This window comes from Bombus bifarius, unplaced genomic scaffold (assembly GCF_011952205.1).
Source record: "Bombus bifarius isolate JDL3187 unplaced genomic scaffold, Bbif_JDL3187 scf7180000008165, whole genome shotgun sequence".
Taxonomy (NCBI): domain Eukaryota; kingdom Metazoa; phylum Arthropoda; class Insecta; order Hymenoptera; family Apidae; genus Bombus; species Bombus bifarius.
The window spans coordinates 2,087,701-2,102,580 of record NW_022884487.1 but is presented as its reverse complement, the minus strand read 5'-3'; the positions used below and the strand labels follow the sequence as shown (position 1 = coordinate 2,102,580).

At 37.2% G+C, this 14,880-nt stretch overlaps 1 protein-coding gene and 2 long non-coding RNA genes across 5 annotated transcripts in view; 1 reads left to right on the top strand and 2 right to left on the bottom strand.

Annotated features, from left to right (window-relative positions):
* Positions 1–194: 194 nt before the first annotated feature.
* LOC117209069 lies at positions 195–1,041 on the bottom strand. Its single transcript, XR_004487841.1, has 2 exons — positions 868–1,041; positions 195–780 (listed from the first exon to the last, which is right to left on the bottom strand). It is a non-coding gene; the product is annotated as an uncharacterized LOC117209069 (long non-coding RNA).
* A 4,834-nt stretch (positions 1,042–5,875) lies between these two features.
* Positions 5,876–14,880, bottom strand: part of LOC117208976 (prickle planar cell polarity protein 3-like) — a 114,955-nt gene continuing 105,950 nt past the window's right edge. For both annotated transcript variants that reach the window (XM_033450532.1, XM_033450531.1), the window contains 5 exons: positions 11,824–12,360; positions 9,024–9,340; positions 8,236–8,559; positions 7,306–7,739; positions 5,876–6,765 (listed from right to left, as the gene is read on the bottom strand). In XM_033450532.1, the coding sequence (XP_033306423.1) occupies positions 6,515–6,765; positions 7,306–7,739; positions 8,236–8,559; positions 9,024–9,340; positions 11,824–12,360 (1,863 nt within the window). In that variant the 3' untranslated portion in view covers positions 5,876–6,514. The remainder of the gene's footprint in view (positions 6,766–7,305; positions 7,740–8,235; positions 8,560–9,023; positions 9,341–11,823; positions 12,361–14,880) is intronic.
* On the top strand, positions 12,357–14,880 carry LOC117208978. Of its 2 annotated transcripts, XR_004487811.1 has the most exons (4): positions 12,357–12,696; positions 12,763–13,686; positions 13,846–13,950; positions 14,661–14,880. It is a non-coding gene; the product is annotated as an uncharacterized LOC117208978 (long non-coding RNA). The 2 variants fall into 2 exon arrangements; XR_004487810.1 differs by having other exon boundaries at positions 12,357–13,686.

Here is a 14,880-nt window from a genome sequence, read left to right as displayed (position 1 = left end):
GAAGTGTAGAGTTAAGTGTGAATAGGCAGTGAAAAATATTTGACCGTTCAAGGCCACTAACCCCACTATTCGTCGTAGTAGTTCTCTTATTGAAAGCTATATAACGTGTCAATCTCTCTCTGTTTATGCCGTATTCTTTCATATGGGTGCATTCATAAAAATACGAACTTGCATAACTATGCACAGTTCATTAATTAAGGATGAATATCCAATCAATCTTATTTCTTTTAATATCAAAAACCTCTAAAAATCAGATATCAAACAATAATCAATGTTTCAGTGCTTCAATGGTACAACGAGGGAAGACCAATCCCGAAACGACTGGTTCAGCCAGATCCCGTTGCTCCCACTTGCCGCAACGAAGACGCATTTGAATTCAAATCGGGGAAAGTAGGAGGTTGAAATGTTTGAGGACGTTCGGTACACCGTACACCTGCCACAAGGTGACTGCATTCCACAGCGAGGCGGAACGTAAGTAGCCGGGATCCGCGCTGGAATGTATGTCGGATTTGCTGGAATACTTCACGAGCCGCTAGCAATACGTTGGCCAATTATATGTATCGCACGCGGCACGGCCGCGTGCGCATATCGTTTGTTTTTGCCCAGGTCGGCCTACTTGCGTCGCGTATGATTAACTCGCGCGATTCAGTCTCTGGTACGCTCTTGCTATCCGTGAAATTGACCATTGCTGGTCAGGTGAAATTTTCGATGCATCTTCGCGCAACGAACACTACCGTCATTTCTCTTCTTCGCTCTTTTGGTCTGTCTTGGTTTCTGTTCCTGGCACAGAAATAGGTTAGCTTCTTTCTTTTAAGGTTATAATTGTAACATTTTGTTATTAGATATTGATATTATATTTTTCATTACCTTATCATGTACAGTTGGGCTTCTTTTTATTTGTGATCTTGCAGGATTCTACTGTTATTTTAGTGACTTTCTACACTCTTTATGTTCTTTTAACCACCCTTTTTAGTTCTCTCTACTGTTGGCGCATTATAAGCCACACTGCATTCTTCAATATTTTCTCTTTCTTTCATACTGTTAAATCTGTGGTCTCATTAACTACTAAATGTATATAGCATAAACTAATTTCATATTATTCTAGCTTAAAAATTAATCTATATAAAATATTTTTATGTTTTTCAGTTCAATAATCACTTATTAATATAAAATGTTTTAATGTTCCATAGTCTAGCAATTTCTTGCTAATGGTTTCACCATTTATGAATTCAATTAATGAATCAAGGTCATCAAGGATCAACGCTATAAAATTCCTCCAATTTTATAAGCCTAGTAAACTAATCTTATAGATGCATTTTTTTGTTATTAATTCCAGCTCAGACTGTCACCACCTCACCGCAAAAAGTCCGATACGCGTGACGCTATATAACTTCGCATATCCAACGATCACTCATCGGGATCTCGTAAGAATTTTCTTACAAAAGCCCGTGTACTCAATAATAGGCACAACACGAGTACCGGAGGCGCGATTGAATAATGAATTCTTTGCATTCGCGTTCCTCGTAGCCGGATAAGAGGGTTCCTTTGTTTCGTGACATCAATGTTTGCTCGTTGATTCTCTCTATTTGGAACGTTATTTGGACGTATCTACAAAGTGTCCAGCATCCAGAATGGCCGAAGATACGGTGGATAGAAGCGGCTAGAGAAGAATGCGTTCTCTTTCCACGCCGATCGGCGTGATTCGCGCATGAATCAGATTCCATGTAACGGGAAAACGAGATTTCATTCAGTCCCGTGATTTAAATGAGACGAAACGCACAAGGAGAGGTCAAGATTCGTTCTGGATAGCAGAAACTTTGCCGAGTTTTACCTGAAATAATGTATCCAATCCTCAATATAATCTTCATCTTTTTTACACTTAACATTGTTACACTGTGCAATATTATATTGGATTATCAGATAAGTCTTGAAGCTTTTCTAGTATGAATTATACTTTATTTGAACACTTTGTAATAATATAATTAAATCAAATATGCACCACTTTATTCAATAATATTCTGCCACCTATTGAATAGTTCCATTATGCCATTCATACAGAATTTTTCTTCTTTCTGAGCAAAAATGTGACCTCTGAAAGGTTTAAGACTTATCTGGCAATCCAATATTTAATACTGCCACGTTTAACGCTGTTGAGGTTTCCGGGTGAGAGCCGGGTGAAAAGATTCCCGTCGTCTCACCAACATTCTATATACATACATAGTTAACTTCAAGGGGTCAGGAAACGCATCGAACAGTGTTTAAGCAGTATTAAGTATAATACTACACAGTGTAACAATGTAGTAGTAACAAAGTGTGACAATTTAAACCGTGCAAAGAATATTAAAGCTTTCATCTTTTTTTTTGCAAAATAGAGAAGTTATTCATCTGTTAAAAGTAAATTGGTTTCAGCTTATCTCAATGAGTTCAACATATTCGAAGTTAAGAATCTTTTACTATCAAACATAGTCAAATTTTTAACATTACATAAGTTGACGTGATAACATGTTACGGGGGGCTGTAAGGAATGCCTCCGCGCTCCACCACCAAAGAAAGGGCAGAAGGACTCCATGATTCTGCCTGCAGAATACGTTTCCATGACAGTGTCGTCATTAAAACATCGACGAAGGCGCTAAGTGTATATGGAATGGCAAGCAGTTGCGTGTGCGTAGCTCAATATTATGGCCAGTGGGTCTGCCATTCCTTCCATGGCCATTCTTTCCTACATTCCACGGCGCACGAACACCTTGCACACCTCGCATGTACTCGAGGTGCCTTTTTTGGTGGGTTTAAGTTAGGAGATAAGCAAAATGGAAATCTTGTATGTACAGGTGGTCGTTTAGGTTTACCTAGGTGAAGGGTATAAATAAAACATTAGTAGAGAGTTTTAGATTTACTGGAATTTATCAAAAGATAGTAAAGAATCTTAATTAATAATAAATATATGTTTGAAAAATAACAATAATATCATAATTTCTATCTATGAATAGAAAAAATTATTATGTTCGTATGTACCTATTACATTCTTATCTTTTTATTATTAAACAATGTTATTTTCATTTTAAACAGATAATAGGCCGTCAGAAACGTGTAAACAATAATTAATAGCTTCTATTTTCATAAAGTCTATTCATATAGACAAAATTATTGTATGCCTATTATTTCAAAACATAGACATCTTTTTATTATTACTGCTAAAGAATGTTATCTGTAATGAAACAAATCAACTTGAAAACTCAAAATCATTGAAAGTTCGAACAAATTTTATATACTACTGAAAATAGGACTGATGTAAGGATTTAAGGTTAGCTTTCATACCAAACTCGACGACTGGGGTCATAGGTGAATGTGCTGAAAGAAACACTCGTGTATCGCAAATAGATCCACGGAAACAATACAATGGCAAAGTTCCATAACATGGCATTATGGCCCGTGTTACGCGTCCGAGGAGGATTCCGTAAAAAGAAGCATCTACGCGAGAATGCGTTCTCCTTCAAACACATACAGTTGCTACGAGTCACTTATGTGTTATAGTTGCGCAATCTCGGCCTAGTTTATACACTATATAACTCTATAATCTTAAAAATAGGGTTTGTGTTTGTGGAAATATGTAGTTTAATGAGAATGTAGATTAATTCTAATTTGTCCCACTATACGAATTCAATCAATTGCAATTTCTTAATCATTTTTATGTGAAATAACTAAACATTATTTTTTACTATTTTGTTCTATATTGTTTAAAAATTATAAAGGATATTTAAAATTCGATTAATATTTTTGATAGTTTGTTAGGAGTTTTATTGTTTATAAATTTAATTGAAATATTTGTCATTTGTTTTGAAATGTTTTTTATTGTAAATAATTAATTATACATGTATATTTTTTACCAATATTAGCAACCAGCGAAGTGTACAATGAATGCAAGAAAAATGCTTCTCGAGAAACGTCCGTGCGTCAATTTGCGTAATTGTCCAGTAAAACTGTTCCAAACACGCGATTTACAACGAGGATTTCACTTCAAGCGTTTTAAAGCATGGATAGTAGAATCACATAAAACGAAAGAAAAAATACTTTTTAAAATTATTATGGACCTGCGTTTCAGTCTTCGCCAAAAAAACAAACTGTTAAAAATAAAAAAGTAATAATCCAAAAACACATAGATACTACCTTAGCCTATCTGAATATTAAAACTCTCTTATCACTCTTTAAATTAAATTGAAGATTTTTCCATTATTTGCTAATACTCAAATATCAAATAACATAAAATTACACCTGTTTCAACACTAGAGCAAATTAAGTCAGCGTTACAAAACCCAACTAAAACAATTTATCATACAATTCTCTATAGATCTCCAGCAGGTCACGAAATCTCCCAAGCAGTTTCATAATTCCGTGTACTTGTTGTTCCTCGGGATTACCATGACATAATCGTATAGTTTCATTTGGGCACGCACCTGTTTGAAACCTTCGATTACGTCGATATGCGGGACATGGATAATAGACGTACGCCATATGCTAATAATGTTTCGCAACATGAGGATTCTTGATCGGAAACGTGTACGTTAGTAGATGATAAATTGGCGTGGCTCGTTCTTCCGACGATTCCTCATAAACCAGAGATCTCTCTCGCGTGAAATAAGAGAAAGCTAAAGAAAGAAAGATAGAGAGAGAAACGTTTTATGAGTGTAACAAGTAGACGAGATAGTGGCATAACAACAGACGTTTGGTGCAGCCGAGAGAAACCACTTTCGCTCTTTTCACTGCTCAACCGTGCGTTTTCATTTTTCCCCTTCTAATCGGATGACAAGCACAGCGCAGTTTTGTCTACTCAAACTTCATGCTCAATGAAACAATAACGAGTAACTATTTGCTATACAAATATATATAACATATATATACAACAATATACCACAAGTTAATAGTTGTGCAAGCATTTTGTCCATACTGACAATCATCCTAATTAGGGAAATATTTGGGTTCTGTTTTGGTTTTAAAACGACATTTGTTTTTAGAGACAGAATCATAAAGAAATATGCATCGATATTGTTACTTGTTGTTCCATGTTCCAAACAGTACCTAAGAAGTATGTATCAAAGTATCAATTTGTAGAAAAATTTTCTTCACATTGATGCGACATAATTAGAAGAACACGTTTTTTATTTTGGTTTCAAAGCCATTTCTGTTCTTAGAAGTAGGAACGTGAGAAACATGGAGAAATACTGGACAACAACCATTAACTTTTTCAACAGACATCAATATAATATCAACACAAAATTTGTCATTGTTGTTTCAATAATGATACAGCTTTAGATTTTGCCGTTGATAAAATAGTTCATCATACTGATTTCTATCGGCTGCTTCGATTGTAGGTTATCCCGCATTTTGCTCCGGTGCAACGATCCTCGAACGAGACATTTACGATTTTTCCGAATATTGCTTCGCTTATGGTCGATCTTACCTTTAGGTTGGAGGAGTAGAAAGCGAGTTTTCATGCGTTAAAGATGGTTGAATTAATTCGGCTAATTATCGTTTAAGTGGTAGAGAAAGATGTATTTGGTTGTAACATGTATTCTCCCTGTTTTCTCCCTGTTTAGCAGTGCATATTTTTAAAGACGAGTATTTGCCATGATTTAATGCTTAAACATATACATTTTGAAGTGAACTTATAAATTTTAATTAGAAAGTTGAGAACATTATTTTTAATGTTATTTATTATTTATAACCTTACTATTTATACTCTATTCTTATTCATTTATTATTTATTTGTGATTCAATGTTAATAGAAAGATCAAAATGACAGAAAATGACAAATAGATTTAGCATAAAGAAATGTAAAAAATGAAGGAAATATCGGGTAAAATCAAATCGTACAACAATATAATTGCTTAATTAGTCTTCGTCTCAATTTATTTTCCAAATACTTTTCAGATTGTCTACATCTCGGCCCGAACGCTCTTCATTTGTACTTACAGCGTAACGCCATGCAGTCGCATCACGGTTAAATACTATTTACTTTGTAGAGTTGACCAACTTTTTTCTTTCGAACTATTATCTAAAAAAAGTTGGTCAAGACAAGACGATCGAATCTCGAACAAGAACACAGCGCCCGTGTGAACTGTCGTTTACGCAGCGGGAATGGCAATGGTAATAAAATATAACGTTATCATCATCGTTATTATTATCAAATACACCGGGGTATTAAAAATAGAAGGAGAAGCGCGATCGTCGCGATGGTTCGGTCCTCACGAGCGATCATTTCGGAAGTACGTTCATTATGTACACGAGTATATTAAATCGTTTATCTGAGTCTCGAGTGCTGGAAACATAGCGAATCTTACGTCGGTTTTAGGAACTCTTGTATTTTATCGCGTTAGTCCATATTTTTCGCGTTGTTCATCGGTTCGAGACTCGCACGAATTTCTTCTTCACATCAACTGGCAGTGAAGTAAAAGTGTTTCCCTCAATGGACAATACATTGATATCGACGTAAAGATCATTGAAACTCTTCAGGGGATCATCAGGACACAATACACTTGTCTGCATCCCTATGCGCTTGATTCGACATTGAAGACGTCGGTGTACGTTTCCTCGCGCATGCCACTGCGTCGTTGGGCACGTAAGAAATCCTGACACCGCCGTATGCTCTTCTCGGTGGCAAGGCGTAGGCAGCAGCTTCATCGGAACTGCTTGAGGAGCTGCAGGTAGAACAGCAAGACTCCACGTCGTCGTCGTCGCCCTCTATCCTTGATTTTGAGCTCCCAGCGACACCTGAAATATGTTTTGGAGTTATAGTAAATATATTAGTCAGGAAAAGGGTAACAGTTGTTGTGAATACAGAGACTATAATGGGCATTTTTAATACAATAGATATAGCACATATTCTTTACAAGGGAAAAATAGTTGGTATAATAATTGGTGCTATAAAGACAATATACACAGTGGAAGTATTCAGTACATTCTATGCAGCAAACATATCAAATATGTTAAATATAAAAAATATAACAGAGAACGTAAACACAATAGAGAATTTATACTTCCTATTCTCTATAAATAGCAAATATAGCAGAAATAATGAGTATGTTCACTACGGTACAACAGACATCAACCTCAAAATATAAAGAGATCTAGTAAAAAGCATATATATACATTTTTTTTTAAATTTCAGTGCTCACTAGACTCAAATCCAACCCCAAAAGACTCAACACCACACCCATATTTTTATAGCTTTGAAGATCCCTTTTTTCAGGAAGATGGGCGATTCTCCGAAAGAACCGTGTTATCTTATGCAAAGCGGGAAAGTTTACGCACCCCAGGCGGACGTGCTAGCGACTTCCTCCGGCTGCAGGCTTCTCGATCGAGACACATTCGTTCTCGGCAGCGACGCTGGGGGAGGAGAGGGTGATGAGGATGAATTCCTATCGTTGTTGGGCGATAGGGTGACGCGCGACGATCCTGCAGCATGGTCGTTCACGTCCAAGTCGCCTTGGAACCGCACGCGCCGCGACGTCGGCGTCGGAGGGTCCGTTTGGCTGACGACGAGGGTCGTCGGCGACGTCGCCGATTCCAACACGATCCCGGGAATCGCGGTTGCGACGACTCCGGTCGATGTGGACGTTGACGCCGACGCCGACGCTCCGGACGGAGGCCGGGGAGGTGGAGGCAGCTCTGGCATGCTCGACGCGTGGGAAGGAGCACAATTTTGAATGCATCTCAACGGCTCGCGATCTCTTGCCTGCATTAACCTACGAACAGAAGATTTATGATAGCTAATTGGACTGATATGGTTGCTTAGATTGTCTCATTAGTCATGTTGCAATGCAATTACAGCTGGAGATTGCATGATTAGATAATTACTTTCGTGGAGAAATTTGTATTTTAAAATAATATGCATATGATGGGTCATTTTATGCAGGGTGCGCAATTTGAGAGACAGGTGGATTCGTTAGGAAAAGAATGGATGCAATGATAGATGATGGAAGATAAGGCAGAGCACCGCCTACCGATTGGCAACCCATCATGCATATCTAAATGTCTGTTTTCTTTTCAACTTTTTAGAAACATTTAGATAAATTATAAACCAATTGAATACAATAAATTGGAATTTCATTATTTAGTTGTACAATTGCTTGAAACATGGTAAATAATATGCAGATAGAAATATTTGTGTTTCAAAGTTAATAGTAATGGCAGAATTGCATGTTGATTCATAGAGAAATTAGGTTGTGAAAATTAATTTACCTTCCCAATTCGTTGCGGTTTTCCTCCGGATGTGAACTACGTTCCTGGAGGAGTCTCTCAAGATTCCTCTCGAGCAACACTCGGTCAAGGCCACTCGGTTTGGAACCGCTTGAAGGGAATCCTTCAGTAGGGAATTCAGGACTCAAAGTGCTTTGCGTAGGTGTTGTCGCTAGGGAAGCAGACGTTTGATGATGCTTCCTATTCATTCGAGGTGAGTTACGAGGTGAACAGAGGGTGTGTCTGGATCCAGGCGGTGGTGGAGGCGGCGGAGGTGGTGGTGGGCTAGAGGAACCTTCGCTTGGTGGCGGTGGTCTCCGACCAGTTCTGTAAATCGGGTCAATTTCAAAGTGAATTTAAGCAATTAAATTTTATCTTGTTAGAATGTTGTTTCTAAAGAGATAATATACGAATGAAATGAAAAATTGCCAACGTAGAAAATGTTACTATTAATAATTATATTATTATTAATAATGTTCTTCAATTATTATTTAAAATGACAATTTTTATAGAAAGAAAAACTCTTGAACCTTCAAGTTTCGTTTGACTGTTTTATCTTACCGGAATACCGTAAATAATATAAACTTAATAACATATATACTAAAGTTGAGTTCTACGTTATTAAAACATAAATCATATATAAATACATATTCAGAATTATTGACCTTTAACCAACAAATAAGTATAGCGACTAAATTAAACTCAATGTATGTAAGCTTTTATAATTACACTTCCTTCTTAAAAATTCTTCATTCCTTTCTTAACTACATGAGAGTCAGAACAATGTCTACCTAAGGAAGGAAGGTGGTGGTGGCGGTCCAGCAGAAGAATCGCTCGGTGTTGTCGGGGGTTCTCCCTTGCTACAGGCTATGCTGCAATAAATAGCACCTCTTCGCGGAAGAAACGGCCGTCCGAGAAGGGACGTACGGCAAGTTGCGCAACAGAAGCAAGCTTCAGTCGCGTGCCAGTGTTGACCCTCGTGTGACATTTGCCCTTGATCCACGCCGATCGGTTCACCACAGCTGTCACAGTACTCGGCGAACGAAGCATCGAAACATCGGAGACAGTAAGGTCTACCTTCCCTCATCACGTACCTCTGACCACCAAGCTAAAATCAAAATTTTATAAGGATCATTGTGTAAGGAAAGTTTGATTTGTGACTTTATTTGAACACTTCATATGATAGAATTTATATAATTTTTAGAATGGTTAGTAGGGGAAAAATAGATGAATAATGGCAATCTTCTTTACAATCACCTTGATTAATAATCAACGGAATTCAGTTCAGTCTATAATGTCTATGTATATCTGTATTTCTATGTATGTCTATTCAATCATATCTTACGTTCATCCAATATAACCTAAAATTTCAATAAAACAAAAAATCAAATCTATTACTGTCGTAAGGACTCATCAATAGTAGAATAAATCGATTTTCTGAATCAGGAGCATTCAATGTCATCCATCATCCCATTCATCAATCGGATCGCCTGCAAAGGTCACTTTTATCATCACGCAGATTCTGTTCATCCCATTAATCCACTCCATGGGCCAATGCATTGTTACAAACGTGCACTTTGTCTCGGATTATCGGAAGATCCCCAGAGAGCGGAAACGCCGACATACGGCTCCCGATCGTAATCCAGATTCCATCGTTTATTATCGAGCTGGTTCGGCCGATAAGAAGCTTTGTCCAGCATATAGCCGACTGTTCGTGACATTTATCGACACCTACATTCAATGAATTATCGCGTTGCATGCCGTGGACAGTCGTCACGGGAATATAAAGGGGACAGGACTGAGGCTGACAGTTAAATCGTCCCAACGCTCCGGACTAAATGACTCTCGACGGACGTGCTCGTCTGGCGTAAATAATTGTCACGCCGCAAAAAGCACCAACAAACAAACCTGCTGCCCTCTGTATCGCCCAATACAACTACGAATACTGCTATTAGACTTTTTTTGTCGAATTACTCTAGGGTACACCATCTGTGTTTCTTTTCCAATGCTTTTACTAAATGTACAGTGACTACAGAAAGTATTTGCATACTCTCTTATTTTTCAGTAAAGCGCTTTTGATCAGCACCCTCTTGCATAATTAAACTAATAAATTATAATATATAATATTATGGTAATAAATATTTTATCACAATAGTTTAGCAATAAACCTTCATAAGCAATTTTTACAAATTCAAAATTAATTTTCTCCATTCTGATTACCTTATTTAACAAAAACTTATGTATTTGTAAGCGAGAACTTTATAACATAGAATTTTTAACTTGTCAATTTACCAAATTAATATACAACAAGACTCAAATTCTATATTTCATTTTCATAGTCTCCAATTTTTATTGTATTTTATTAAATATACCTAATTAATTGGTATGTAACTCCTATAATAAATACAACAATGTGCGAATACTTTCTGTAGCCATTGTATTTGTGCATTGTTGGTGTATTCGGTAAAATACTAGTTTCTTTATAATTAATACATTCTCGATGATAAGGTTACATTATGTACGGGTATTAAGTGCGATTTGATCTGACGGTGAGGAATTAAGTAGGCGCGTGTGTATTGGTCGACAGGGAATCTCGATTAATCGTCACGATAAGTGAGAGAAGTTGATCCGCGTCGGATGCAGATCAAAGGAACGATGATAAATTGTGAACCCAAGTTTGTCTTTTTTGATTACGTTAGCGTTCCGTGCTAACCTTTTCGATTTATTTTCAATAAGAAGCTATTTTTAGATATTCCTTTTTGGTGTGAGCCAAAGTTATGATTCTAATAAAAAATCAAATAAAAATAAGAAATGCTAATTGATGAATGATACAGAAAAGTAGAAATGAAGTTGATCATCTCGTAGTTTGTACATGAAGTGACCGGTGTTTGAACAGTGACGTTGAAATGCAGATGTTCGTTTTTATACATATATATACATAATTCATGACTTTCGCTTAGTATTCATGAAGAGTCAGTAACATCAATGACTCTGTACTTGAAGCTTCTGAACCGAAAGAAAATCACATAACTGACCTTAAATAGCAAGAAACGTCCAATAGGTCTCAATCTATTTCCATACTCTTATCCTATTATTGTAATCTGGGTAACTATTCGCATAAATAATCCACTAATAAATACTCATCACCAATTATAAAAAATTCCTACCTGTATTATATCCCAAATACAACAATGATCTCGAACATCCTTGAGCATAAATCTATATATATCTAACTGCGTATATTAATAGATGTCACATTATGAGTCGTACTAAGCTGGTTAGAACTGAAGATCTGATTAGATCTTAACTCGTCCGAATCTAACTTGCAATATAAACACATCTATCATCAAGTATCTAAACACAACGTAAAACTACGAAAAGAAACGAATTTCGGTAAACCTACTCCAGATCCTAAACATGACCTTGTATCGTTAAAACTCTCTTAGCTATTCTAAATCTTTCAGTGAAAGGAAAATGTTAATCGATTTCCTTCTACCCACGTCTTCCCTTACCATCCAAAAAGGGGTCAGCCATTAAAACCAACATTCACCCACCATATACTAACTATCTTCCTACTCGTTCGACCTTTACCTGGCGATCGCACTCGAGGCACGCGAAGTGCCTCATATGCCACGCCCTCCCCTCCGCCTCGGTGCATTCGTCGGCAAGTATGATCTCGTCGCAGGCGCAGCACCTCGGTTTCAGCGTTTCCGCGTGATGCCGGCCGCAGTATAACCTGCCGTCCCTCCAGAAGTATATCAGGTCGACGAGCAGCTGCCTGCACACGCAGCAGACGAAGCAGGCCGGATGCCAGAGGGCGGACGGACCGGCGCGGCTCGCAGCCACCGCCATCTCGCCGGCCGCGATCGGCCTGGTACATTCGCGGCATCCGGCGCCGTGGGGCCTGTCCAGCTGGCTCGCGTGTCCCCGTCCAAGCGCCTCGCGTTTCCGTTGCGCGGCAAATACCCTAAGCTCCCGCTTCTCCTCCTCGCTCAGGCCGCTGCAGTACCGCGCTTCGTTGTCGTGCGGTGGGAGCTGCTGTAGCAGCTGCTTAACTCGCTCCCGCTCGCCGGCGCTGCCCGCGTACGGGATCTTGTCTTCCGGTAGCGCGCTGAAGTACAGGTGTACCTGCGACACATGGCGCGAGGGAATGGTAATTAAGAGCGATTGGGGCAGACGTGTTGTGAGATATTGAGATTTTACGCGTATCTTGATAAATGGTTTGATTGGTTTAAAGGAGCAAATAGGTTAGAATATAGTGTATAGGGCAAAGGAGACATAGGAAACTGAGAATGAAAAATCTTTGAATGGAAAACTTCTTTCAGTAGATTTAGTGATTAATTTAGCTTGTCTTGATTGTTTGTCGATGTTATAATATCTTGATATGTAGATATATGGTTCGGTTGGTAAAGAGGTTAAGAAATGAAGAGGTTAGAATATAGAGTCTTGTGCAAAAGGAATAAGGTGAATTGGAATGCTGGATGGAGAATTTCTTTTGGTAGATTTAGTGATTAATTTAGTTTCTTTTAGTTGTTTATTGATGCAATCAGTTTAAGTGCTCGGCTTTTTCGTATATTTGTTAGAAAATGAGGAGAATGTTGCAAGTTGTAAAGAAATGGAAGAACATCGTTTTGAAAGGTTAATAAGAGGTATGTTCTTTTTATGAAAGATGAAACATTATGTCCTATAATATTTGTTTCTTGTAATTGTTGTATGAATTTTATGTGTTTAACCAACGTGACGTAATTTAAATTAATAATGATCCTTCTTTAGGAAAAGAACTGGAATTCAATTGATTAATGCACCTGTGGGATTGATCAATCAAGTTAGCTTCCATATCGATAACGTGATCAAGGAGTGTCAATCGATCGACGCCTCCTGGAAACGCTTTTTGATCAAACAGAACTTGATATGCTTCGATTTATTCGATATGCAATATCGAATATCTCTTTGATTTCTGTGACGGTGAATCTGATAAAGATGCACGCGCATAAATAATTTCGATGCTTGAGAATGATTGCTTCAAGAATTCGCCGTGTCCCACAATAAAAAGAAAGATAAACGAATACAACATGATTATGAAATTTCCTATATCGATTGTGAGGAAAATAAAAATAAAAGTTTGAATTACACAAGTAAATTTTTAATGGAAGGGTTAGCAAGTTTTACGAGATGAATCGAAGACCTTAAACGTTTTATGTATCGGCGATCACGATGGTCGATATTCATCATTCATGAATAATTCAGAAATGAAATGCTTACAGTTACACGGGACACGTGACGGACTCCTCCCTTGGACAAAACACTGGAATGGGTCTGCAGTGTTTTATTTCGCTTACGGGATCGACGTTTGACCCGAATCTTTTCTCATTTATATTTCGTTTCTACTTCTAATGTTTTTATTATGTAAATAACTAATTGTAAGTAGGAGAAAAGAAGAAGAATAATATAGCAGTAAGTATTTGCGTATTTACATTTGGAGAAGAATTGAATTGCAAAAGTTCTCGATATCCTAATCTCGCGAATTCAACATTTTCCAAACGTTGTATCTTTCAGATAACCTTAATACTCTTGAATAATATGTAAAACTGTTAAAGTTTCTCAAAATTCTAGGCGTCGCCGGTATCCTCTTTGTAACTGTCTCGATAAATCCTACGGAGAGAAAGTCAACCTTTATGTAAATCTAAAGTCACCACGTATGGCGCATGGAGTATCAAGGTGCGCCCATATAGCTAAGTTCTGTATGAGTTTTGTAACGTTCAAATCTTTGGGTGACCTTTTTAAAATTCTTTTGTTTCGTGAGCATAAAATTCTCTTGTCATGATGTTCGTTATTTGGAATTGATATTCCACTTGAGATTTGTATTTTAATTATTTCCAAGAATATTTCAATTACCTAGACTTTTAGAAATTAAAAATTACAAAACTTAAAGAGAGTGAAAATTAAAAATTAAGAAATTCTAAACAAAATCTAATCGCTTGGAACACATATGTATGTGTATGTAAAGTATTGCAATGTGTAAATTATGCGACATACAGGGTGTCCCAACGTTTTGCGGCGAAATGTCAGTACATTCTATAGGTCAAAGTAAGAAAAATGTGTCATATAAATACACACATCTAGCAATGGTCAGAAGGTATCATAATACTTCTACAACTCCAACTACAATTCTATTTCAAAATATTCATCATTTCGGCAAAAAATTACTTTTCCAAGTTCTTGCTTATTACTGGTTGAAGTTGGAAAACGAAGAATTTCGTATATCATTTTTTTTTCTTTTGTTACAATTCTTTGACAGTGCTTTCAATGACATATGTTTGCATGATATTTTGTTCTTATCTTGACATATAGGACGTACTGACAATGTTTGGCCGCAAATAACTCAGACATTGTATGTAAAAGATTGTACACAATAATTATCTTTATAGGTAGTGGAAACACAGATCACATCATGAACATCATGGTCACATCACCGTAAATCTAATTTCTGCAACTTAACCTAAAAAAAAAAATTCATTTCAACCACCACATACAAGAATATATAATCGATAAATATCATTAGATATATCTTGAGTTAAAAATAAGCTCTGACGGCCAGAGTACAAAGATAAAATCGGGGGACCATAGTTATGTCAGTATTCTAAGCAT